Source organism: Trichoderma camerunense, assembly GCF_050948025.1.
Source record: "Trichoderma camerunense strain CBS 138272 chromosome Unknown V8C40scaffold_18, whole genome shotgun sequence".
Taxonomy (NCBI): domain Eukaryota; kingdom Fungi; phylum Ascomycota; class Sordariomycetes; order Hypocreales; family Hypocreaceae; genus Trichoderma; species Trichoderma camerunense.
Genome location: NW_028145352.1, coordinates 254,158 through 276,683, shown reverse-complemented (window position 1 = coordinate 276,683; position 22,526 = coordinate 254,158). Strand labels below are relative to the sequence as shown.

Here is a 22,526-nt window from a genome sequence, read left to right as displayed (position 1 = left end):
GGTTTCTTCCCGCCGCCCCCCCCCCCCCCCCCATGACGAAGCCACCAGACAAGGCAGGGCAGGGAACGGATTTGCTTCGGCAGATCGACTCCGTGGGAAAAGAAGCCACGCCAAGGCCCTGTTTGCTGTCTGCGAGCTCGCACGTTCGCTCCCTGCGCTTTTCGGCCTTGCCCTGCCCTCGTCAAACGACCATGTCATCGGAATCGCTTGTCGTGATGCCGGACGACCAGGATTTGGCACCGATTTACCTGTGTGTTTGTACATTGACTAGTCGTTTGTAGGGCAGTTGAACCTTGAAGGGGTGTAGCTTCTACTTTTTGCTGATGGGTGGTACTCATGGCGATTGGCTGAAGCTAAAGATATTAATACAAGTACCAGGTAGGTAAGCATAAGATGAATAAGGAGCACCGGCATTGTTCCGTATTATTACCATGGATGCTCTAATACAGCTATGTACATGCTATGTAATTATCGCAATTACACGTCTGGTAGTGATAATGCCTATTTACAGAATACAGTGTTATCGTTGCAACTTGTCGAGTTCCTCCGAAGGCGCAACTGTACCTGTCGCACGCCAAGTGAGACTGATTGGATGAATACATGTAGGCGTTGAGATGCATCTGCAGCGACCGTTAGTGCCTCCTACTTGTGTGCCTCAAATGCCACCACTAGTGGCACCAACAGCAACAGCACGAGCAGCATCATCGTCATCGTCATCATCATCGACCAAACAGACACACACAGAGTCATTCAATTACACACGGCAGCCTGTCAACGGCCATCATCTCCCGTCCATCGTGCATGGCCCCGGATGCAGCCATCATTGGATCTCCTTGCCGCTAGCCGTATAAACCGCGCCCACATGCACGCCTATCAAAGGCCCCGACCATTCGCTGGCCGGTGGCTTGCCTCGGGAACACGCCGCGGCTTCACTTTGTTGCTCGTCCCAAACAGCGCACCGGCTTTTTCTAGCGGCTTTCCAGCGCTCGAGCGCCCCTAAGCAGCACCGTATGCCACACTGGCCCCACCCGACGCCGGCATGTACCCTCAGGTCAACGATGTAGCGTCAGGTCAACGGCCGCCCAACAGCTACAAACTCTAGGTACAGGCAACGGCTGAGGCGAGAGACTTTTTTCCACCTTAAACTTCTGATCAATGTTATGAGTGTTTTCCGTAGCACGCTAGCCTCGAAGGAGCTTTGCGAAACATGGCACTTGGGTGAAATTACATTTTGGTGTTTCCTTGGCGACTTTTGTCTTTTTGGTATCTGGCCCCAGCATAGCATGAAAAGGCGTCTTGCTTTACCTGGTGTTGGTGCTCAATTGGCGATGCAATGGCAGTTTTATCACTCAGTTCAATTGAGCTGGCGTCGTTTCAAAGCATACGGCTGTACGTGTAAAGGAGTAATGCTACCTTCGTAGCTGCAGCGGCCGCAATAAGCGTACGCGTAGCTATACTCGGACTTGACTGCTTCAGTCTTAGTTCAGCTCCGGCAGTACTAGACCCAAGGTACTACAGTAAGCTGATAGCAGCAAGATATACACGTATACTCCGTACATGATGGAATTGAATTGATTCACCGAGACGGGGGCCGTGTATTAGCAATGCCAGAATCTTTGCTGTTTGCGGTGTCTCAGCATCCCTGGTGTTGGTGCACATACCCGTCACGGCTTTTTTTTTTCCCTACAGTAATGAGCATCCTAATCTGAATCCTTCAGCTTTAATTACCGTGGCATCCGCAAAGTGCGACAAAATGGCCTTGGCAAAACGACGATTCCATCATAGCCCCCAATGACAAAGCAAATCAACATGGCAAAGAAGGGGGCCAAGAAAAACGATCAAACTGCAAGGGAGATAGAGAGACAGTTTAAAAAAAAGCAAAAGCAAATAGTGAAATGCCGGACCCGCGAAGCGCCGTCACCGATATACCGATACCGAGATTTCCTTTTCTGGGGGGTCTCCTCCCCCTTCGCTTGGGGTTAAAGCCGCGGAGAAGAAGGGACGCGGGAACGGAACGGGGGGCCTGGAAATGAAGAATGGCGGCCGGGTCTCCGGTTCAGGCAATGTTATTCTGCTGAGTTTATCGTGATCGGTGTCGGTCGGTAAGGGGAGCTGAGCAAGGGAGAAGACGCCTTCACATGGCATATCCTTTTTCACGCTACGTCATCGAGATGGCTTCAGCTCGGCCTTGCCGCATGTGGTGGAATGCCCAGACTGGCAACATACCTATTACAGTATTCCTTTTTCCTCTGTACATTCTGCCAGCCAACCAAAGGTCTGCGCATACGGATTACTGTGTACCAGGTAGTATCATACTTTTGCTTGCCACTGGCGTACCGTAGAGGATGGGGCCAAGAAAAACAGATGCAGCCCGCCAAGACATTCTGCGGGCATTCTAGAACGAGGCGTGAATGCGAGCATCGGCCAAACTGCTATTGTTGCAGCACACAAAAGGCTGCCTTAGCGTGCCCAACGTTACGGAGCACGACTGCCGCGCTTGCATCTCGATGGCGAATGCACGCAATTAGAGGCTTGTAACAGTCGTTGTGTCTTTTGCTCGGCTGATGCTAGAGTGGCCAAGGAAGGCCCGTCCGTATCCAGGCATCACTCAATCGATCCTTGTTTTTCTGCAGCATCTCGGCAGCGGGCGAAAATGGTCTCGCCTCCTTGCGTCTGTCTCTGCTGCTGCAAGGCATCGGGCGTGACGAAATCCAGCCAGCCACGTTACGTACGCTGGTTGATATCGGCCTCGATAGTACCAATTGAAGTTTGTCTACACAGCTACACAGTACAATGGGCAATGGACGATGGATAGGAAGTAAAGCAGTAAGTAGGCACTCGTACCCTGCCAGCAGATAGAATCATCCTGTCATAAACGATGAAATGGCAATTGCTCGTAATCTACACGTCTCACCAACAGCTTCAGCCGTACCAACGACCAGAGACACTACAGAAACACAGCACAACTCACATCTTGGCCCCTTTCCCATAAGCGTTGACCGACGTCTCCCCCGGCTAGACGAGGGATTTCTTTTTGGAAAGTTCCTCTTTCCAGCCGCCGTGTGGGGGTGAAGCCACAACGACGCCGTAGGGCGGTCTTGGCTGGCACAGAATTGCATTCGGGGGATCCAGTGATTTGAATTCGTCTTTGAATATACCGCTACTTGGCGCTCCGTTCTCCGTATATTTTGGTACTACGACTCGAGTAAGAAGGAATCCACGAGACCCTGAGCTGAAAAGGTGCGTCTCCAGTTTCTCCATATTATGCAACTCCATCTTTTCTCAACTGGAGCATCTCCATGTTGGAGCTGCCAAGACGGTCTGGAAAGGGGGCCAGTATTGATGATGAGGCGTAATACTTGGTTCAATGGGCGAAATTTTAGGTAGTGCTTTGTTAAGATTGAGCAATGAAACAAACTGGAACACTTACCAGTACAGAACGGTACACAAAACCGTCTACGAGTACGAATACTTACCACCGCAGATGGTATCACGGGGGTCCATCAAACGGCTGACAGGCAATACCATTTACGGGTACACTGCCAAGTGACATAACCGCCCATGCCATGTCACAAACGAAGCAAAAAAAGCGATCGTCCACCACCGCACGCGGAACCTGCGATACGGAGAAAAATCGTTCTCCAAGGTCCATCAGGGCATGGGTTCAGCCCCGGCCTAGTGTCCGCACGTCCCTGCTCATCGTCAAGCGTACTGTGTGGTTCTGGCCGTATGTTTTCCTGCAAGCCCCCTACCGTAGCCACGATATACCTGGTAGAGCAAGGGGTTCTGGGCTCGCTTGAAGGTCATTGCGCCAACGTGCGCTGGCCTTTTTTTCTTCTTCGTCTTCGTCTTGCCTGTCTGTCTTCGGGGGGGCACCCTTCAGCGGTTTTTCTCCACGATCGATCAGAGGCTTGGGGACTGGGAAGAGGGAAATTGGCAGCGCAAATTGGGCGATTAACGAGGACGGCAACGGAGCTGTCTGCATATACGCGAGTTTGGGTTACGAGATGGAGAGAGAGAAGAAAAACAGAGCTCAACAGTCCGTCGTCTGATGTATACTTTGGTCGTAAAAGAGCATTGACAGCATCCATCTCAGGGGAGAGACTGAGAGAGTACGGTAAGAGCCTGGACTGCGGTAGAGCACAGCACAGCAGCAAACTGCACGGGCATCAGCGCCATCAGCGGCGCGAGTAATTTACAGAACGCGTAAAGTACAGCAGCGCAGCAGTGCAGAGTCAGAGAGACGCATGGAAGCGCACGAGAAGACGGCGGTCTGCCATGCGTCATTGCGCCGTCGGCCCAATCCAAAGCACTGCAGCTTCGCTTGCTGGCCAGCCTGCTCCTTTTTTCTTCAATCCACTGCCCATTACCTCATCAGCTTAGCTCAGTTGGCGGCTCCGTGGAAAAGCCGCTGCCAAGAACGTCCGGGTCAAGGTCAGGGGGTGGCCAATCGAGAACAGCACAGAATCGCCCAGGGATCGCTGGACTGGATGACTGGCTGCGTCTTTTGCCCAGGCTCGCGTTCCCGCGCCCCGATTCTGCCCAGAGCCGAGCAGCAAAGCGAGGGCGATGGGATCGAGAAAGGCAGAAAAGGGATCAATCTATACTACTGGATGTACGTATTTCCGAGTCCTAACGATGGTAAGGCAGGAGTAGTACTTACATAGGCGCCGGATCCCGTGATGCTCTGGCTAGTCAGTCCGGACATGCCTCTTACATGGTTGCCTGCGGCCGACTACCGAACGCCGAAGACAGCTGGCACAGACCCGCAATCAGCAGCTCGAGACTGATTGGCTCTGCAAGATTCGATACATGTACAGTCAATACCAAATGCCCAATTCAGAAAGCGCTATTTTCGTCGGTATGCTGCTGCTGCCATTGGCGAGTTCTGGGAACCGAGGGATGGCCAGCAGCAATATGGACCCTCTGAGCTGGTCTCTTTTTCTCCCCGAATATACGGAGTACATACTACCTACCCAGGTAGTAAATGATACAGGTAATATTGAATATTGCTGTACCTGTTCAGACAGATACGAAGCAAGGAAAACGCAGAGAATAGGAGGCATTCTTACCACTTGTGGTCTCAAAGCCGAGGAACAAAAGTGACGGCTATTGAAACCGAACCCTGCATTCTCAATCCTGCCAACAACGAGCTCGGTACCGTAGTACATAGATAGTAATCACTCGAACCTATGGGATTGTACAGTACGCTACCAGTCGGCAAAGTCCCGTTCCTGTGGCAAAAATACTCCCGAGTACGCCCCCTTTGGCGCCACTTGGAACTTCAGCCCGACGCTCTAGAATGGGTGGAAGCTCTCGCCTCGCCTCTTGCAGCTTCTTTTGGTGGGGACGCAGCTGCAATGAGTGGACACTATGCTGATGTTGAAAGTTCTGCTTGTACTCCGTGCTCGTAGCTTCTGTGATGTTGGGTCCGTGTGTCTCATCCATCTGCTATGCCGCCACCGGAGAGGCGATTTCTAGTGTTTTACTTGTCCTGCGTCTTTCTACGGCTCCTTTTTACCATTTAAATGATTTTCTTGTGTTTGTGAGCATTCTACCGGAGCACAGAAAGAGGGAATCCTTGTGGAGTTCAACAACACGCAGTCCAACCAGCAACACCATCTGGTTCGATGCCTAAAGCATCTTGGCCACAACAAGTATACCACAGCATTGACTATGACATTAACATAACGTTAATAAGTGATATCCCAAGGCCACCGAATCTTCAATTTGCTTGGAATAAAACCTTTGGGGGATCTTTGCCGCATGCATCACCGCGGATATACGTCTTACCTTACTTATTCGGATACACACCCTTCCGTGTTTTGAGCCATATTCTGAACCAACTCAATGAGGCGAGAGAGAATAGGTTTCCTTGAAACAAGAAGCTACGAAACACGAGAACAGGCCAGATCAAGTCAAGCACCATTTGTCCTTTGTCTACTCGTCTGCCTCTCCAACCACAGCCAACCCTCTGCCCTCCACATCCAGCCTTGGCCACTCTCGTCCAATTCATCGCGGAAGTGTGCCACAAATGAATTGACCAAAAGCCTTCAACCTAACACAAACCAATCTCTCAAACAACCCACGCAACAGAAAAGAAAGAGAAAAAGAATGTTCGGCTTCCCCGGAAAACTCGGGTAGCATCCACCACACCACGAAACAAAACTTCTCCAAACTCCCCAATGATACCACACTACTTCTTCTTTACCCGGCCGACGCCCCCGTTAATTCTCCAAATTGACCCGCGCCCTAACAAAATAACTCTAATTTTTACTTTCACGTATTCTTAATTGTTTAAAAAATAAGGGCCTTCCTCCTCCTTCTCGATTCTGCTTGCGTGAATTAAGAGAAAAACGAGGCGCGTTGCTACGCTGATTTTTGGGATCCACATTTTCCCGCGACTTCCCGGCCGGAAAGATGATTTAAGCAAATTGGCTCTGTCTGCAGCCTTTTTTTCCTTCCTACTGGTAATTTTTTCCCCGAGGGCTCAATGGGGCTCTGCTGAACGGGGTTTTTGAAGGGGAACTGGGGAAGATGGAGAGTCAAGTACGGGGTGCATACGGCAGCGTATCTCGTACGGAGCATCTTCTCTCCTAGATGTAGAATTTTCTATCAGAGATTTCAGCTCTTCGGCGGCGGCACTAAAACGGCCGAAGGTCCTCTATCCAAGTAAACAAAAGCCATGCATAATCACCTCCCTAACTCTCAAGGGGCTTCTTAGGAGTCGAAAGAAAAAAGAAAGAAAGGAGCATGCTGCTGTAAGTGCCAGGTGCTACTATTCCCATGTTGTGTCATCGAGTGAATTCGCCCACTCCGGGTCCTGTCTAGTACTCGTAGTACCTATCCAAAGAGTTCAACACCCATCGTTTCAACTAGTCCTTCATACTGTACTCGTAGCCGCTCGCGTGCCCAGTCTCGTCTTACCCTACGCTCCAACCAAACCCGCAAAAACCTAGTCGTCTTTTTTTGGCCTTGCTCTTGTGTCTCGTCGTCATATCCAGCTTAGTCGTGTGCACAGACACCCCATTGGTATTATGTAGATCAGCTCATTAAAATGAAATGTAAGAAACGGGAAAATAAAAGCCTCATACATGAAGCACCCGGGCCGTTTATGTCAAAAAGAAAAAAAAAAAACCTCGCAAGCAATTTCCCGTTGATGGCCCCTGGTAGCTCGACGTAATTGCCTCATTGTCCAAGTGTTATTTTCTCTCCATAATTCGGCGTGCAAAGCCTACTAATTTACCTGAGTTAGTATCAGTACAGTAGCTCCCTATGAAAATGTATTCTGTACTGTAGACTACAGTAAACAGTACATGTAATTTGCATTCCGGGCCATTCCTTTAGTCCTACCTACTAGGTAGGGATGACGGTCCGTTTCGCTTGGAATGATACAACGAACTCCAGTGAGACAAACTATGGAGTAGATGATCCCGTTGTCTGTATCCCGTAGCCTAAACTGCTGTCAGGTAAACAAACCAAGTCTCTCGCTATCTGAATCAATTCAATTCTATTGGTGTGAGTCTAGCAATAAAATTTGTGAAATTTGGGTGATTACAGGGTAGGCATTTCCATCGAGACAGCAAGTTGGAAGTTGTACGAGGACTGCCTTTTTTGTTGTCTTCGAGTCTTTATAAATCCAACTTATTCCTGATGTTTCCTTATATTTACTTGTTTCGTATTCACTAAATTAGATCATACAGCCTCTTCCCTAGATGCTGCAAAGAGACGGTAATTTCCCCTGGGCTTGTAGATGGCCAGACATATCACAGACATCACATCGAAAAAGACACAAGATAGATATAAAACATATAAAGTTAACTTTTAGTAACTAGCTAATAGGTATCCGATTCAGAGCACGAAGATGCCTCCCCATTTGTGTAAAACGTCCACATAAAAGGAAATAAAAAAACAACAAACAAACGAGACATCTATCGCCAATGACGAGACTGTACAATCCAGACCAAAAGCAAGGTCGTGGAGCAGTTTCCGATTCCCCAGAGGGGTCCCTCCCGTTCGCCAGACGCCATTCATACCAAGCCTGATTGATGCCGCTGTTGCCCTCAGCCGAACCGAACCTGTCGGCGCAAATTGCCGAGGGCGTAGAAATCAAATTTACCACTCAAGTGTCGCAAAAGTCAAATCGATCAGGTCCTCCCAGCAGTGTTGGGATCTGGGAATCGGAAGCCCGTCGGGAAGTTGGGCATGCCGTTAGGCAAGGTGCCGATGCCAAAGGGGAAGCCGCCCATGCTGTTCTGCTGCTGTTGACCATCAAGATCCATCTGACCGGGGCCATCGTCTCGGCCTCGACGCCAGCGTGTATCGTCGTCGCGGTGGCGTGTAGACTTGGGACCGTTGCTACCGCCCTTGTCTGTCTGCATCCGGCGGCTGATGGCCTTGGACGAAACGCCGGCACCGATTTCAATGTCGGGCTCTTCGACACAAATGCCCGTCTCAATGGGCCGGCCTCCGCTTCCACCGTACGGAGCAGTGAGCATCCACTTTCGGTCAGCGTCGGTGAGCTTGTGGATGGGAATAACACTGATGCCGGTTGAGTAATCGCTGCAGTCTCTAGGACCGAATCCAACGCCCCATCTGGTCTAGTAATCGGAGTTAGTACGTTACTAATAACACAATACAATGGCTGGCTTGCACTTACACGAAGGGGATACTCAAGACCCCTTGCATCTTCCATTGCATCCTTCGCCCTAACGGCGTCCTGGCGTGTCAACATCTTGACAAAGGCATGGCGTTTGTCCTTGTTAACAATGCAAGTCTGAACAGTGCCATAACGGCCAAAGATGCCACGCAGCTCGGCTTCGGAGCAACTGGTGTACTTGGTTAGCATACGATCAAACTTATCCTGCAGAAAGTGGTAGACTTACGTAACACCTCCTACAAACAGGGTACGACTAAGAACTTTGATGGTGCCAGATGGAAGCGCTGGATCGAACTCAACCCACTTCTCCTGCTGGAACTCTTGGGAGGGAGAAGGGCTTCGTCCATGGCGTGCACGAGGAGGGCTACGCTGGCGGTAATCATTTCCTCCTCGGCCATTGCGGTCTCGATCATCCATGCGTCCTCTAGGAGGTGAGTTACGGCCATATTCACGTCCACCACGTGGAGAACCGCGGGCATTCCAACCGCGCTCAGGTGATCTAGAGCGTGAACGGCCTCGATATCTAGGAGACCTTACGTTGTCCTGGTAGCCCTGGTCAGGCGCAGGGCCCGAAGCAGCCGCACCCCATGGCTGCTGAACCGATGGAAAGGTGCCTTGGGCAGTGGGGACAGGGGCGGGAGGTTGCGCTGCCGGATACCCTCCAGTTGCAGTGGCAGAAGTCATGCTCTGGATGAGAGCGGGAATCTTATCAAAAGGGACGCCTTGATCAGCGAGAGCCTTGATCAGCATAATCTGCTGCTGTACGTCCGGTCCTAAACCAGCTCCGCCGGCTCCTGAGGCGGGAGGCGCTGCAGACGCTGCCGCATATGGGTTGGATGGGTTACTCGCACCGGCTGGCATCGGAGCATTTTGGCCAAGCATTTGAGTCAACGAGAATGGCAGAGACGACACATTTACGGGTTGTCCAGCCGGGGGATACGACTGGTGAGGCTGTGGGAGCGATGAAGCAAGGACCTGTGATAGTCCTGGGGGAGTGGCGGAAGCTGGGGGGGCGTTGGAAGTAGCGGGAGGCATGCTATATGATGCGGCGGGAGCTGGGAGGGATTGGTTGCTTGGTGCAGACGAGGTGTTTTGGCGAGCAATATTAGCCAAGGCTTCCAAGATGGACGAGCCGTTTGGTGCAGGCTTGTTCTGCGCCTGGTTCTGGAGTGAAGCTGCCAATCCAGCAGGCGGGCTACCAGGGGGAGTTGTGGATTCTGTGTTGACGTTAGAAAAGCTCGCTCAAATAGGAATTCTGGTTCAGCCTGGCCGGGAGCATCACGTCTCTCGAGGAGGACTGTGATGCGCCATGCCGGCATGTAAGGAGACGTACTTGGTGGTGAGGGAGCGTTGACTCTCTCCTTGAATGATTCTATCATGGATGTGGGAAAGGTCTGGCCCTTTTCCCAGATATCAAGCAATTTTTTGATCTTTTCCTACAAGGCGAGAAGAGAAATGTGAGTTACTAGTCCTTCAGATACGATGTCATGTGGAAATTTCCTAGAGGCGGCTCTTAGAGGCGGCTGATGACCACCAACAAAGCAATGCTGACTTGCACTCGTAGACTTGGTTCCTCAAAAAACGAGTGCAGGGGTCTGTCTTGCTTCCGGTTCACCAGATATGCCAGATATCAACGAGACAAAGCGCACGTTCAGACGCCTACGAGCGGGAGCGCTGTATGTGTGTGTATGTGTATGCGTGTGTGATTTCACCCGACCGATACAGATTAAAACTCGAATTACACGTACCTTTTGATCTTCTGGGCAAGACTGAAGAATGTCATTCATCAAAACAGGCATCAGTTCCGTTACTCGGTGCACTCCAGCGGCATACGTGCCATCCTGGGCAGAGCTGTTTATGGGCTGACCCTGAGATTTTGCTTGTTCAAGCCACTTGCGGGTTACAGAGTCTACGACGTAGAGGACGCCCAATTTGTGTGTTCCTGGAGTTTTCTTGAAGTGTGTGTAGATTTTTTGAATGAGGACAGATTCGGACTGCAAGGGAGCCGTGTCAGCAAAAGGAATGGGGTCGCTCAACAACGCATGTTGGAAGAAAAAATCTGTTCAAAAACGCCTTACCTGAATGTTGGCGACGCAAAGAGACGTGAGGCTAGTAATACGAGAGCCGGATACACCTGGTGGCTTCAAATTGAGCATGGCCTGTAGGCCAGCTTCCAAGTCTGTTACTGCAGACGCCATGGTTGGGACCTGGGGCTGGAAGCAAATTCTTTGTCTTGTTCCAACAGATCCTCCGCGGCAGAGTCTCAGCAAGATTTAGTCGGTGCTAGTGTACGATGAACCCTTCTTTTTGGGACGTGATGCAGACAAAAGAAAAACAAGCTGTCTTTTAATCTCCTTTTCTTTGGCTGGTCCGGTGAATCACTTGGTGTGAGGAGATTCTCAGTCAAAACAAGTCGTACGGCTGATGTCTATGCTGCCTCTCCTCCCAAGTACTATCGATCAAAGGCCTTGTGTTACAATAAACGACGCGACACTGTACGAAGCAGGAGATTTCCGATCGTTTGTACGAAGTAAACCAAATCTCAAAAGTACGATGTACGCGGTGACTGATTGAAGCGCGCGAGGAGAAAAGAAAAAAAGTCTTCTACTGCCGCAATGGAGCTGCGCACACGCGAGAGTATATCACAGGGGCTGGAGGCGAAATGCCCACAAGCCTGTCTAAAAGGATTATTTGTTTTCTTTTTCGGTCGGCCTAGAGGGGGATGTTGATGCGAAAATACGATTCAAAGGGTGCGCGAGATGATGGAAGAAGAATCTGAAGCGGGAGGCTCGCAGACCTTTTTGGGTGGCGATGGAGATGTAGGAGGAGAAATTGAAAGGAGGGAAGAGGGGCGGGTCGCGAGAGATTTAGCAGGGAACAAAGCCCGCTACTGAAACTTTGCAGCTTGCCGCGTTTGGGCGTGACTTTTTGGGCCTAATACGGGTCATGCCTGATGAGACGGTACTTGGATGGCTAAGGAGCAGTACTTGTGTGATGGATGAAATTGCGTTGGCGCAAAAGTACTCTTTGATAGGGCTGCAAGTGTATTTTCTCTTTCCCTTACTCGGGTCAGGCTACCAACATTGGTACGTACCGAACAATGTTTGCTTTTCACTTTTTTCTTGCTTTGTGCTCAATGCAAAATTTTTCCTTTCCGGAAATGAGCAGGAGGCGAAGCGAGGTTTATCCGTAATGTACTGTGGTCAAAGGCTCCATAGGATTCTGCTCTATTGTCCTGAACAAAGAGCTGTGGGCGTGATGTTTTCTTTGTGCAGGTGCTCATGATGAATCTAGCCTGGCGATGACGATGACGCACTTATGTCATGACATTTGGAGAGGCTACCTATTTCTGCTCTACGCTCTACGGCGGAAAGGGATTCGTCGGCAGCCCGGAACGGCTTGTTCATCACATGACGTCTTGGCCTTTCCGGCAGAAGGGAGCATCGACTTACACGGACGGCTATTCGGTTGCGGTAAAGAATTTGATCTGATAATTATCGCAACAAGGTGAAACAACTTCATCGCAGGGGGCACGAGGGAAAATACATAAAGCTTTGCAGATGTTGTGCTTGGAAGGGCTTGCAAGAGACTCTCCGCCAATTACAATTCAGCTTGCGGGTTATCTATGCGCATCGCTGCTGAGCGGTCGTGTACTCTAATAATTGGAGGCGCTTGAGATGCACTGCATACGGAGTACAGGCCGTCACAATCTCGTCATTTTTCACTCGCTACCAGGAGCCAATGACTTACAGAGGGAGGCTGACCGCCTCGATCTATCATGAATTGGATATATCAGTAGTCTGTTTGAGGGCCTCTTCTTTAGAAACCAATGTCGTTAAAATCTAGGGAGGAAAGAAAATGTCTCTCAGCCTCCTCTGTATGCTGTACTTCATCCACATGTGCTCGTGATTCTCCCTCATACAGCTCTTGGGACTACTCGATTAGGCAATCTGACTGCGTTTTTTCCGAGGTTCAGATTGATTTCCGGGCCATCTGGCCTCTTGTCGGGGAGATGGAGATGGTTGGGGGAGTTTTAGTGTCGGATGGTGGGGGAGCGAGATGTCCGTTCTTGTTGCGTTGACCAGAGGCTACCGCCGCCCGCCGCACTCTCGGCCGCAGCACGGAGGTACTTTTCGCTGCCCTACGAGTACCCGTACTTTGCTGGAGCGCAGAGGAGCTGGCCGGTGATGTAACTTTTGCCCTGCATGCTTATCCAGTTTCGAGCTAAGGTCAACAGAGGGTCCCATGCCTTAGTAGCCAAGTTGCACCTTGTCAAGCCTCCGAGGCTGCTAGGAACCGCCGGCCTAATTTTTTTTTTCCTGCCGTGGTAACGGAAGCATTGCGCTTTTTATAACCTCTGCCACCCCCCATCCGCCGTATCCTCTTTTCTGCCTCTACTCCCTCTATACCCAAGTATTCTTTACAATGGCTTCCGTCACCCGTCTCAGCAACTCTGCCCTGAGGGCTTCATTGCGAGCCCCTGCCCGGGCCACGGCTTTCAACGCCACCCGCTGCTACTCCGCCAAGGCTCAGGTAAGAAACATCGCGGTTGTTGCTCTGGTCCCCGAAGCTTCAGGAAGACGGGATTGGAAAGAAAAAAAAGACATGAAATAGGTTGAATGGAAGCTGACTGTCTTGCGCCGTGTAGTCCCTCAAGGACCGCTTCGCCGAGCTTCTCCCCGAGAAGATTGAGCAGATCAAGACTCTCCGAAAGTAAGTGAAGCCCAATAGCCTCAGCAGAGCCGCAGTCTCCGGTAGTTGCTTGTCTTCGCATTGCTAACGTTATTCCCTCTCTTTTCAGGGAGCACGGTTCCAAGGTCGTCGACAAGGTCACCCTCGACCAGGTCTATGGCGGTGCCCGTGGCATCAAGTCCCTCGTCTGGGAGGGTTCCGTTCTCGACGCCGAGGAGGGTATCCGATTCCGTGGAAAGACCATCCCTGAGTGCCAGGAGATCCTCCCCAAGGCTCCCGGTGGCAAGGAGCCTCTCCCTGAAGGTCTCTTCTGGCTCCTTCTGACCGGCGAGGTCCCTACCGAGCAGCAGGTCCGTGATCTGTCCGCCGAGTGGGCTGCCCGCTCCGATATCCCCAAGTTCGTCGAGGAGCTCATCGACCACTGCCCTACCGACCTGCACCCCATGGCCCAGTTCTCTCTGGCCGTCACTGCTCTCGAGCACACCTCTTCCTTCGCCAAGGCCTACGCCAAGGGTATCAACAAGAAGGAGTACTGGCACTACACCTATGAGGATTCCATGGACCTCATTGCCAAGCTGCCCAACATTGCTTCCCGCATCTACCAGAACGTCTTCAAGGGCGGAAAGGTCGCTGCCATCCAGAAGGACAAGGACTACTCCTTCAACTTCGCCAACCAGCTCGGATTCGGCGAGAACGAGGACTTTGTTGAGCTCCTGCGTCTGTACCTGACCATCCACACCGACCACGAGGGTGGCAACGTCAGCGCCCACACCACCCACCTGGTTGGCAGCGCTCTCAGCTCTCCCTTCCTGTCCCTGGCTGCCGGTCTCAACGGTCTTGCCGGTCCCCTGCACGGCCTTGCCAACCAGGAGGTGCTCAACTGGTTGACCGAGATGAAGAAGGCTATTGGTGACGACCTTAGCGACAAGGCCATCACCGACTACCTGTGGTCTACCCTCAACGCTGGCCGTGTCGTTCCCGGTTACGGCCACGCCGTCCTCCGCAAGACCGACCCCCGTTACACTGCTCAGCGCACTTTCGCTCAAGGTATGTTGAAGAGGTATTTGATACGTTGGAAAAAGAAATTGAAAAGCTAATTCCCCTACAGCCAAGATGCCCAACGACCCCATGTTCCAGCTCGTCAGCCAGGTTTACAAGATTGCCCCTGGTGTCTTGACTGAGCACGGCAAGACCAAGAACCCTTACCCCAACGTCGACGCCCACTCCGGTGTCCTGCTCCAGTACTACGGCCTGACCGAGGCCAACTACTACACCGTCCTCTTCGGTGTTTCTCGTGCCATTGGTGTCCTTCCCCAGCTGATCATTGACCGAGCTGTCGGTGCCCCCATCGAGCGCCCCAAGTCCTTCTCCACCGACAAGTGGGCTGAGCTTGTCAAGAAGCTGTAAGGGTTTACGTCTAGGACAGTGAAGCACAAAAATGGTGTGATAGATGGAATGTTTTTTTTTCTTTGAGGGCATTGCAAAAGGGAAAAAAAGTTGGGAGATGGAAGCCTATTCGGCAGGCTTGATAGTCGACTAGGATATAGACAGTCTGTGGATGACACAGCGACGGCCAGAACGGCGCTTAATTGTACAATATACGGAACTGTTTAGTTTCCAATTGATGTAATGAGACAAGATGAACTCATCAGGACCTTTGCTGTTGTGAATGACGTGCATTCTGGGTTCACTGGTAGCGGCTGTGTAAGGCTGGAATGGCAGGGTGTAGATGGCATTACGATTACGGTCACCCATGCTACGAGTACGAACCAGATAAGAATACTGAGGTCTACCCTTGGCATCTACCATTGTTGAGTTGCCGTGACAACGGCGCAGATGAAGCATTCGGCGATTTTCTAGGAAGCACTTGCACGGGCACGGAGTATTATTACTCCTACATGCCTCTACGAGGGAGGGAGCGCGGAGTGCGGAGAACGAAACGCCCAACCGGTAGCGATAGAGACCCCGGACCTTGTCAGTGCCAGCAACATGTCGATACATGAATCCCAGGATCCATCTGCACGATGGGACGCGTTATCGTGAGTATCTCCAAGTACATGCAGCATTGCTCAAACAGCCATGTTGTTGAACAAAATTTGAGACCTTGCTTGGCTCTTAGCTCAACGAATTGGCAGCGTCCGCGGGCTGGGCATCGCAAATAGGCGGCCCGCAGTGCACCGAGACGGGACATGCGCTGCTTCTTATTCGTATTCGACTGGTGGGGATTTTGGCGTGCGGGCTAGCATCAAAGTATGTTCCTGGGCAACGTTAAACCAACCGAAAATTGATGTTTGCAGCAGTGCTTTTTCTTATGGATCTTTGGGCTGGCCCAGCTCAACAATCGCAAACATGTTGAGTATTTTTTTGGGTGGCCGAATCCGAAGTTAGTGGGCTTTTGCGCCACGCGGGCCAGACCCCACCAGAGGCAGATGAAAAGGTCTCAGCAGAAAATAGTAGGCAATACATACAACAGACGAATTTGGAGGAATGGGAAAAAAAGTTTTAATCTTTTACTCCTTTCTTTGGGATAATCCGTTGCTGTGTAGTGCGAATAATAACAGGAATTTGGTTGATTACAGCCAACTGGGGGCAGTAATCCGAATCGGGGGCCCTGTGCAAGTAAGCACACATGTGATTGTGCATGAGCCCTGCTTACAAGTAGAAAATCCAATGGAGGGAACGTGTAATGCGCCGGGAGGCTTGATAGGTGCGACGAGCCAGAAGAGACAGAGATATCTCGAGTCTCACTCGGTACCCCTACTGCACTGCACTGCACTGTAGATGGCCAATTCGTGCTGCAAGTATGGATGCAATTGCAATTGCAGCTGTCGGGTGTTTTAATACTTGACCCCTCCAACATTGCAAATCGGAGGGCCAGGTATCCCCAACTTTTCCCCCCAAAAAGCACGTGTAAAAGCCCAACTGCCGTAGTCCCTCGTACCTAGGCACATGTATTTCCATGTACTGTACTCCGTACCAGCCAGCACAGCACCAGCACCAGCACAGGCACAGGCATTCGGACAATCACGGATTGGGGGCCTCAAACAAACCAGCCAGCCCATCCAAGTCGGTCCTCGACCCGGTTCCTATCCTGGCCGAACTTTGCTGACCTCCCTTCCGAAGACCGCTTATCTGTTTTGTTCGCATTCCCTCCGATCCCGTTCCACGCATCCTCCTTAGTCAGCCAGCTAAGCCTTGTCGCGCGCAATCCGGCTCTGTTCTAGGAGCTGTTAGCAGCAAGTACAAGTACCAAAGCCTCAACAACCCCCCCCCCTTTTCCGCCTTCTCTTCCCTCTCCCCTCTTCCTCTCTACAAACTTTCCAAACATCTCCAAACGCCCCCTTGCGAAGAAGCACCCTATTCCCTTGGTCAGGGCCCCTTTCAGAAAAACCATCCAGAAGTCATGGTCGCCGCCGCTATCGAAGCTCCCATCGCGGAGAAGCCGCACTTGGAGAAGAAGCCCATCAAGTTCTCCAACCTGCTGCTGGGCGCCGGTCTCAACATGTTCGAGGTCACCACTCTGGGCCAGCCCCTCGAGGTCGTCAAGACCACCATGGCTGCCAACCGTGGCGATGGCTTCTCCACGGCTTTGGGTCGTATCTGGGGTCGAGGTGGTCCTCTCGGCTGTAAGTCCAAAACGACCGCAACTCTCTCTTTTGAAAGCTGAAGACGGGGGCTAATCTCTTTTGTTTCTTCGATAGTCTACCAGGGTCTCATTCCCTGGGCCTGGATCGAGGCTTCCACCAAGGGCGCTGTGCTGCTCTTCGTCGCCTCCGAGGCCGAGTACTACGCTCGCTACATGGGTGCTTCTGAGTTTGGCGGTGGCATTCTTGGCGGCATCACTGGTGGTGTTGCCCAGGCCTACGCCACCATGGGTTTCTGCACCTGCATGAAGACGGTCGAGATCACCCAGCACAAGATGGCTGCCGCCGGTGTCAAGCCCCAGTCCACCTTCGCGACCTTCATGGACATTTACCGCAAGGAGGGCATTCGCGGCATCAACAAGGGTGTCAACGCTGTCGCCATCCGACAGATGACCAACTGGGGATCTCGCTTCGGTCTCAGCCGACTGGCCGAGGGCTGGATCCGCTCGGCCACGGGCAAGCAGCAGAGCGACAAGCTCTCTCCCGGGGAGAAGATTCTTGCTAGCGCTCTCGGTGGTGGTCTCAGCGCCTGGAACCAGCCCATCGAGGTCATCCGTGTTGAGATGCAGAGCAAGAAGGACGACCCCAACCGACCCAAGAAGATGACGGTCGGCAACACTTTCCGCTACATTTACTCGAACAATGGTATCAAGGGTCTCTACCGAGGTGTTACTCCTCGAATTGGTCTCGGCGTTTGGCAGACGATTTGCATGGTTGCTGTTGGAGATATGTGAGTACTTCCCTTTCCCCCAACAGATACGCTCTATACACCACAGTTTGCTAACCATACATGTCAAATAGGGCTAAAACTTACGTGGAGAAATTGACCGGCGATCAGGTCACGGCTAAGCATTAGACGGCGTTTGGGAACAGGGCTCGATGATTGGTAATGAATGTTTTCAAGACTTGGGTTCTTATTTACACGCAAATGATGAAATGACGGTGGTGGGAATAATCTTCAACGGCGGACTTGTTGAGATTGCGTCTCTCGAGTTGGTCTACTCGTTTTATGTTCTTTTTTACTACCTCTCTTCATAAAGGGGACAACTGCCCTCCTGTTTAGAGATTTGTTATTCAGGAATTGTGTGTGTGTGTTGATTTTATATGCACCACGACTTTTATTATAGATCTGCTCTGGAAGAAATATCCACTGAGTGGAAATGAATGAATACACGTTGGTGATTACTAGCGAACACACGAAGTCTATCTCTCGATATGTGTCTATTGTTTACATGGGTCTGCTCCATGTCCATCTTCACCTGAAGTACCTCTTTACCATTACTCCGCATATCAGCGACTGTCTAGTGGGCCATCCCCACGTTTCTGATTTACGGGATTCATTGTGTAGTAGTTGTCGGTAGGTATTCGGCTGGCACTTGACGGAGATGCGGAGACCGGCGTCGGACACCGGAGGCAGCCCCGAGCAGTGGCTCGGGATAATTCCTACTTAGAGATTGGACTCATGAATAGCTCGGCTGGAACACCAGTGTTATCATCTTGAAATGTTGATATTGGTAATGAAAATGAATTTGATGAGAGGGGATATGACAGTTCTCGGAGGAGATGAGGTTTATTCCGACGTGGAATGTATGTCAAGTCCGACTGTCCGGGTCTTTGTTGTCCGATATAGGCGTTGTATCATGAAGATGGATGAGATGTACGAATATATTACGGAGAGAGTATCTATGTGCTTTTGTAAACCAACATACTAAGTTGGCGATACGTTTTGTGGTTAACAAAAATTGGACATAAGGTATAAGTTCCAAGTATATATCTCTATTGAAGTTTCCTTTGATCGAGAGTTGACTTTGAGCTACTTGAATGGTAGGCAAGGCATCTTTCATGTTAATTTGTTCCAAATCATTGGCTGCATTGGCCATTGAAAGCCTGGAGATTTACAGACCAAAGATTCCAAAGCAATTATCTGAACTGAACAGGTGGAGATATTTGGAATTGCTGCTACAACTAACTTACCAGGTATCGACTACAAGAGACGTTCCTGGCGGATTATCTAATGGCTTGATATCTTAAAGTCGTTGGCTAAAAGCTTATAGTTTATGCATGCGGTCTTTCTTATTTCTTAGGGCCGCTTTTGACGAAACTGAAGAGAAGTCGGAAAGTCAAGTGTCCGAGTTTCAATTGAGAGGCATTCAAATGGCGTAACCTCTTGCTTGAGCCACAATGTGGCAATTCCCAGGGCGAAAAAAATGATTGACTGGATTTCGTGGCAGTGCAGGAGGACCTCTATGTGGCTGAGTCGGGGTTGACAGGCGCCGAGGCTCGTTCATCAGGTGTTGGTTCGTTTAGTCACCCGGACGGAGCATGAGGAATATTTTCTCCTTGCTTTTGCAGTGGCATGGCGGGGGGCGGGATCTGCGCTTGGGGAGTGATTGGCAGGGGAGAAGAGAAGAGCGCCGAGTGTAGAGAGAATTGTCTGTGATGAAGATATGGGACAGCAAATGCAGCGATACCAATACTACTTACCTGTACTTGCACGGAACATGACAAGTGTCGTTTTAAACATCAACACAACTCTGGTTCAACTCTAAACTTCTAGGTCTCTTGGGCACAATCAGGGCTACAATATAGAGGAGCTCGCCCGGATCGCCGGCACCCAAACCATGCATGTGGTACCATGTAATACACGCATGTAAATGCACATACGTGGTCCTGCTGCGCCTCGCATTTCCCGATTCCAGCGAGCTTCCACGAGTGTCTGTCCACTGCTTTAGCGGTTGGCGGCCGCCTGTGGGGGATCCGTTAGGGGACCTGAACCTTTTTGGGGGCTTGGCGGCATGCGTTAGGTACAAATCAAGTATCAAGTGTCGAGTATATATAAAGATTTCATGGAAGCTTGGAAGACGTTAGATGACATCTTTCAAGTGCTGGATAATTGACTGTTGATATCTGTTATTCGCCTGAGTAACAAAATCTACCTACATTCACTGCCTGTCCTCTCCTATTTCGCCATCGAAAGGCCCGTCTGTTGTCGCCGCCGAAGCAGTTAGCAGGGGGGTCATACGCTAAACCACCCCTCCTCCTCCTCTTTAACGACCACCTCCTCTCCTCGCTCACTCTCTCCTCCTCCTCTCCATCAAACATCTCGACTCCCTATTGCCAAAAGCTACTCTCATGTCCGACTACGCTCCTCCCACAGGGCCCCCGCCGCCCAAGGCCCCCGAAGTTCCCGCTGGCTGGGCCGCTCGGTGGAACGACCAGTACAAAGAATGGTATGTTGGCCTGTCATTAATAATGCGACATCTGGCTCTTCACGACAGAGACTCTCTCCGTTTCCCAACCCGGTGATTCCTCAGCTCACTCGCCTCTCTCAGGTTCTACGTAAACGTCTACACCAAGAAGTCACAGTGGGATAAGCCCACCAGTCCTGTCTTCCCTGACGGAGACGCCCCGCCTTCCGGGCCTCCTCCAGGCTACGACGGCCACAACGCTCCCCGCACGTCCGATGTCAAGACGAACCCCTACGGCGATCAGAGCAACAACTTTGGAGGCTCATCATCAAGGCAGGCGCAGGAAGACGAGGATGCTCGCCTGGCAGCCAAGATGCAGGCCGAAGAAGATGCCCGAGCTCGCAGCGCCTCTTCCAACCCTCCCGGATACAACAACTATTCCGGAGGTGCTGCCGATTCGTACCGCCAGCAGAGCACCAGCCCGTACCCTCCTCCGCAAAGCAGCCCGTATGGTACACCCCAGCCGCAGCAGCAACAGGGCGAGTCCAGAGGTCTTTTGGGCAAGCTGACCAGCAAGATCGCTGGTAAGTCTCCCGGCGGCTTCCCCGGTGCCCCCGGCGCTGGCGGCTACGGGGGCTACGGTCCTCCTCAGCAACAATACGGCGGCTCTCCGGCTCCTTATGGTCAGCCTCCTGCTCCCTACGGAGGAGCGCCTGGTGCCTATGGAGGCGGGTATGCTCCCGGATATGGTGCTCCTCCTCCTGCGCCTTACGGCCAGCCTGCCTATGGCTACCAGCAGCCGCAGCCGCAGCCTGCGAAGAAGAGCGGAGGTGGTCTCGGTTTGGCCGGAGGAGCTGCCCTCGGTCTAGCTGGTGGTGTTGTGGGTGGTCTGCTGATAGATGACGCGATTGATCACTTTGAAGACGAAGGATATGAACGCGGCTATGGTGAGTGATTTCCTCCTGGTGAAGATGCGAATTTTGACTAACAGATGTCGACTCAGACCAAGGATATGACAATGGGTTTGACAACGGATACGATGATGGTGGCGGTGACTTTTAATTAGTGGACTGGGTGAACTAGCTGCGTGTTGGTTAACATTCATACCTATATATATATGATGCGTGGCTAGAGGAAAGAATAAGAGCGGTAATTTGTTTGTTTGCCGGATTGGTCTGTTTTTAGCTATTCACAAGACAAAGACTTGATATTGTCGTTTTTGGCTAGGATTAGGAGGACGGCGTTACGGAATAACGCCAATCACATGAAGCATGAAGCTGATGATACAACATAAAAAAAGCCCTGAGATTTTTCAAAGTTCATCAGAGCTCTGCCTTGAAATCAAAAGGATCATAAAGCATAGATGTACAATCTCCCAACCCATCTCTTATCTACGTTCCTCCCATTAAGACACCATTTCACCTCTTCACACCCTCCTTTTTGCCTGAGCCTGCTAGGTAGGCCGCCATGTCGAAGTTGCCAAGTGGGTTTTGACCAGCTTGAGCGTTGCCCATGATGGCGTTCATGGGGTTCTCCTTCTGTCGCTCCTCGAACTCGGCGCGCAGCTCAGGATCCACTGCCACAATGTTAGCCAGTCCATAGGCAGAGGATTCATTCCTATAGAATTGAGGCTTGAAGAGACATATATACGTACTGTTGTCCATCAGGTATGGCATGCCAAAGACAATACCCATCGTGACCAGACCCATCAGGATCATGGGGTTCTTGAGGATGCTGAACACGGAAACTATACGGAAGCGCATCAGTCAGTACAATCAGTCCAGCTCCATATAGCATGCAGAGCAAAAGACTTGTCAAGGACTTACACGCCGGTCTCTCCACAAAGAAGATCTTGGATCCCGCACCCTTGACGCTGATGCCCCTCGCTCCGCCCTCGCTCTTCACTGGCACCTCCTCGCCCTTGTTCGCCCACTCATTTCCACGATACGTCTCCCACGCCTTGACCTCGCCATCCTCGCCGACGTCGACCCGCAGCGGGTGAAAAGCCTCGGTGGCGCAGTGCACGTCGAGCAGGTACGAGTCGGCGGTGACGTTGTGGAAGTTGAAGGTGTTGACCGTCGTCAGAGGGGCCTCGAGGCGCTTGTGCAGGGTGGACAGCGTGGCGTGGGTGCTGGGGCCCAGGAGGAACGGGTTCGGCTTGGCGGGGAGGCCGACGGTGATTGTCAGCTGGGCGGCGCTGAGGGCGGCGAAGGCCAGGCTTAGGAGGATCCTCAAGTCCATGGCGGGAGTTGCATTTAGCTTGGATGTTTGGACGGGAAGATGGATGACGATGGTGGAAAACAGATGGCCTATCTAAGGTAGTTGGAGGTGGGATTGGTGGAG

General features: G+C 51.5%; 8 protein-coding genes across 8 annotated transcripts; 5 read left to right on the top strand and 3 right to left on the bottom strand.

Annotated features, from left to right (window-relative positions):
* Positions 1 to 30: 30 nt before the first annotated feature.
* V8C40DRAFT_253798 (uncharacterized protein) lies at positions 31 to 353 on the top strand (the record flags this gene model as incomplete). The annotated part of the gene is made up of 1 exon (XM_083217698.1): positions 31 to 353. A coding segment is annotated over one exon (251 nt), but the record flags the coding sequence as incomplete, so codon positions are not given.
* A 2,562-nt stretch (positions 354 to 2,915) lies between these two features.
* V8C40DRAFT_79070 (uncharacterized protein) lies at positions 2,916 to 3,419 on the bottom strand. The gene has a single exon (XM_083223425.1). It carries the CDS (start codon positions 3,274 to 3,276, stop codon positions 3,016 to 3,018), a length of 261 nt encoding a protein of 86 aa, XP_083069466.1. The 5' UTR covers positions 3,277 to 3,419; the 3' UTR covers positions 2,916 to 3,015.
* A 4,378-nt stretch (positions 3,420 to 7,797) lies between these two features.
* V8C40DRAFT_253788 (Nrd1 complex RNA-binding subunit) lies at positions 7,798 to 11,476 on the bottom strand. Its single transcript, XM_083217697.1, has 6 exons — positions 10,738 to 11,476; positions 10,408 to 10,653; positions 9,993 to 10,095; positions 8,886 to 9,876; positions 8,660 to 8,828; positions 7,798 to 8,600 (listed from the first exon to the last, which is right to left on the bottom strand). The coding sequence occupies exons 1-6, from the start codon at positions 10,855 to 10,857 to the stop codon at positions 8,148 to 8,150; spliced, it is 2,082 nt and encodes a 693-aa protein (XP_083069465.1). The 5' UTR covers positions 10,858 to 11,476; the 3' UTR covers positions 7,798 to 8,147.
* Positions 11,477 to 12,510: 1,034 nt separating this feature from the next.
* On the top strand, positions 12,511 to 15,085 carry V8C40DRAFT_253784 (citrate (Si)-synthase CIT1). Its single transcript, XM_083217696.1, has 4 exons — positions 12,511 to 13,192; positions 13,308 to 13,372; positions 13,461 to 14,398; positions 14,460 to 15,085. Exons 1-4 carry the CDS (start codon positions 13,085 to 13,087, stop codon positions 14,756 to 14,758), a joined length of 1,410 nt encoding a protein of 469 aa, XP_083069464.1. The 5' UTR covers positions 12,511 to 13,084; the 3' UTR covers positions 14,759 to 15,085.
* A 148-nt stretch (positions 15,086 to 15,233) lies between these two features.
* V8C40DRAFT_253783 (uncharacterized protein) lies at positions 15,234 to 16,137 on the top strand. Its single transcript, XM_083217695.1, has 3 exons — positions 15,234 to 15,390; positions 15,487 to 15,601; positions 15,652 to 16,137. Exons 1-3 carry the CDS (start codon positions 15,341 to 15,343, stop codon positions 15,880 to 15,882), a joined length of 396 nt encoding a protein of 131 aa, XP_083069463.1. The 5' UTR covers positions 15,234 to 15,340; the 3' UTR covers positions 15,883 to 16,137.
* Positions 16,138 to 16,598: 461 nt separating this feature from the next.
* On the top strand, positions 16,599 to 18,294 carry V8C40DRAFT_253776 (mitochondrial FOW-1 like protein). Its single transcript, XM_083217694.1, has 3 exons — positions 16,599 to 16,977; positions 17,053 to 17,725; positions 17,797 to 18,294. Exons 1-3 carry the CDS (start codon positions 16,755 to 16,757, stop codon positions 17,849 to 17,851), a joined length of 951 nt encoding a protein of 316 aa, XP_083069462.1. The 5' UTR covers positions 16,599 to 16,754; the 3' UTR covers positions 17,852 to 18,294.
* Positions 18,295 to 19,856: 1,562 nt separating this feature from the next.
* Positions 19,857 to 21,535, top strand: V8C40DRAFT_253769 (WW domain-containing protein). Its single transcript, XM_083217693.1, has 3 exons — positions 19,857 to 20,225; positions 20,328 to 21,130; positions 21,187 to 21,535. The coding sequence occupies exons 1-3, from the start codon at positions 20,128 to 20,130 to the stop codon at positions 21,243 to 21,245; spliced, it is 960 nt and encodes a 319-aa protein (XP_083069461.1). The 5' UTR covers positions 19,857 to 20,127; the 3' UTR covers positions 21,246 to 21,535.
* Positions 21,330 to 22,516, bottom strand: V8C40DRAFT_253767 (uncharacterized protein). The gene is made up of 3 exons (XM_083217692.1): positions 22,010 to 22,516; positions 21,838 to 21,930; positions 21,330 to 21,759 (listed from the first exon to the last, which is right to left on the bottom strand). The coding sequence occupies exons 1-3, from the start codon at positions 22,422 to 22,424 to the stop codon at positions 21,602 to 21,604; spliced, it is 666 nt and encodes a 221-aa protein (XP_083069460.1). The 5' UTR covers positions 22,425 to 22,516; the 3' UTR covers positions 21,330 to 21,601.
* Positions 22,517 to 22,526: the final 10 nt, after the last annotated feature.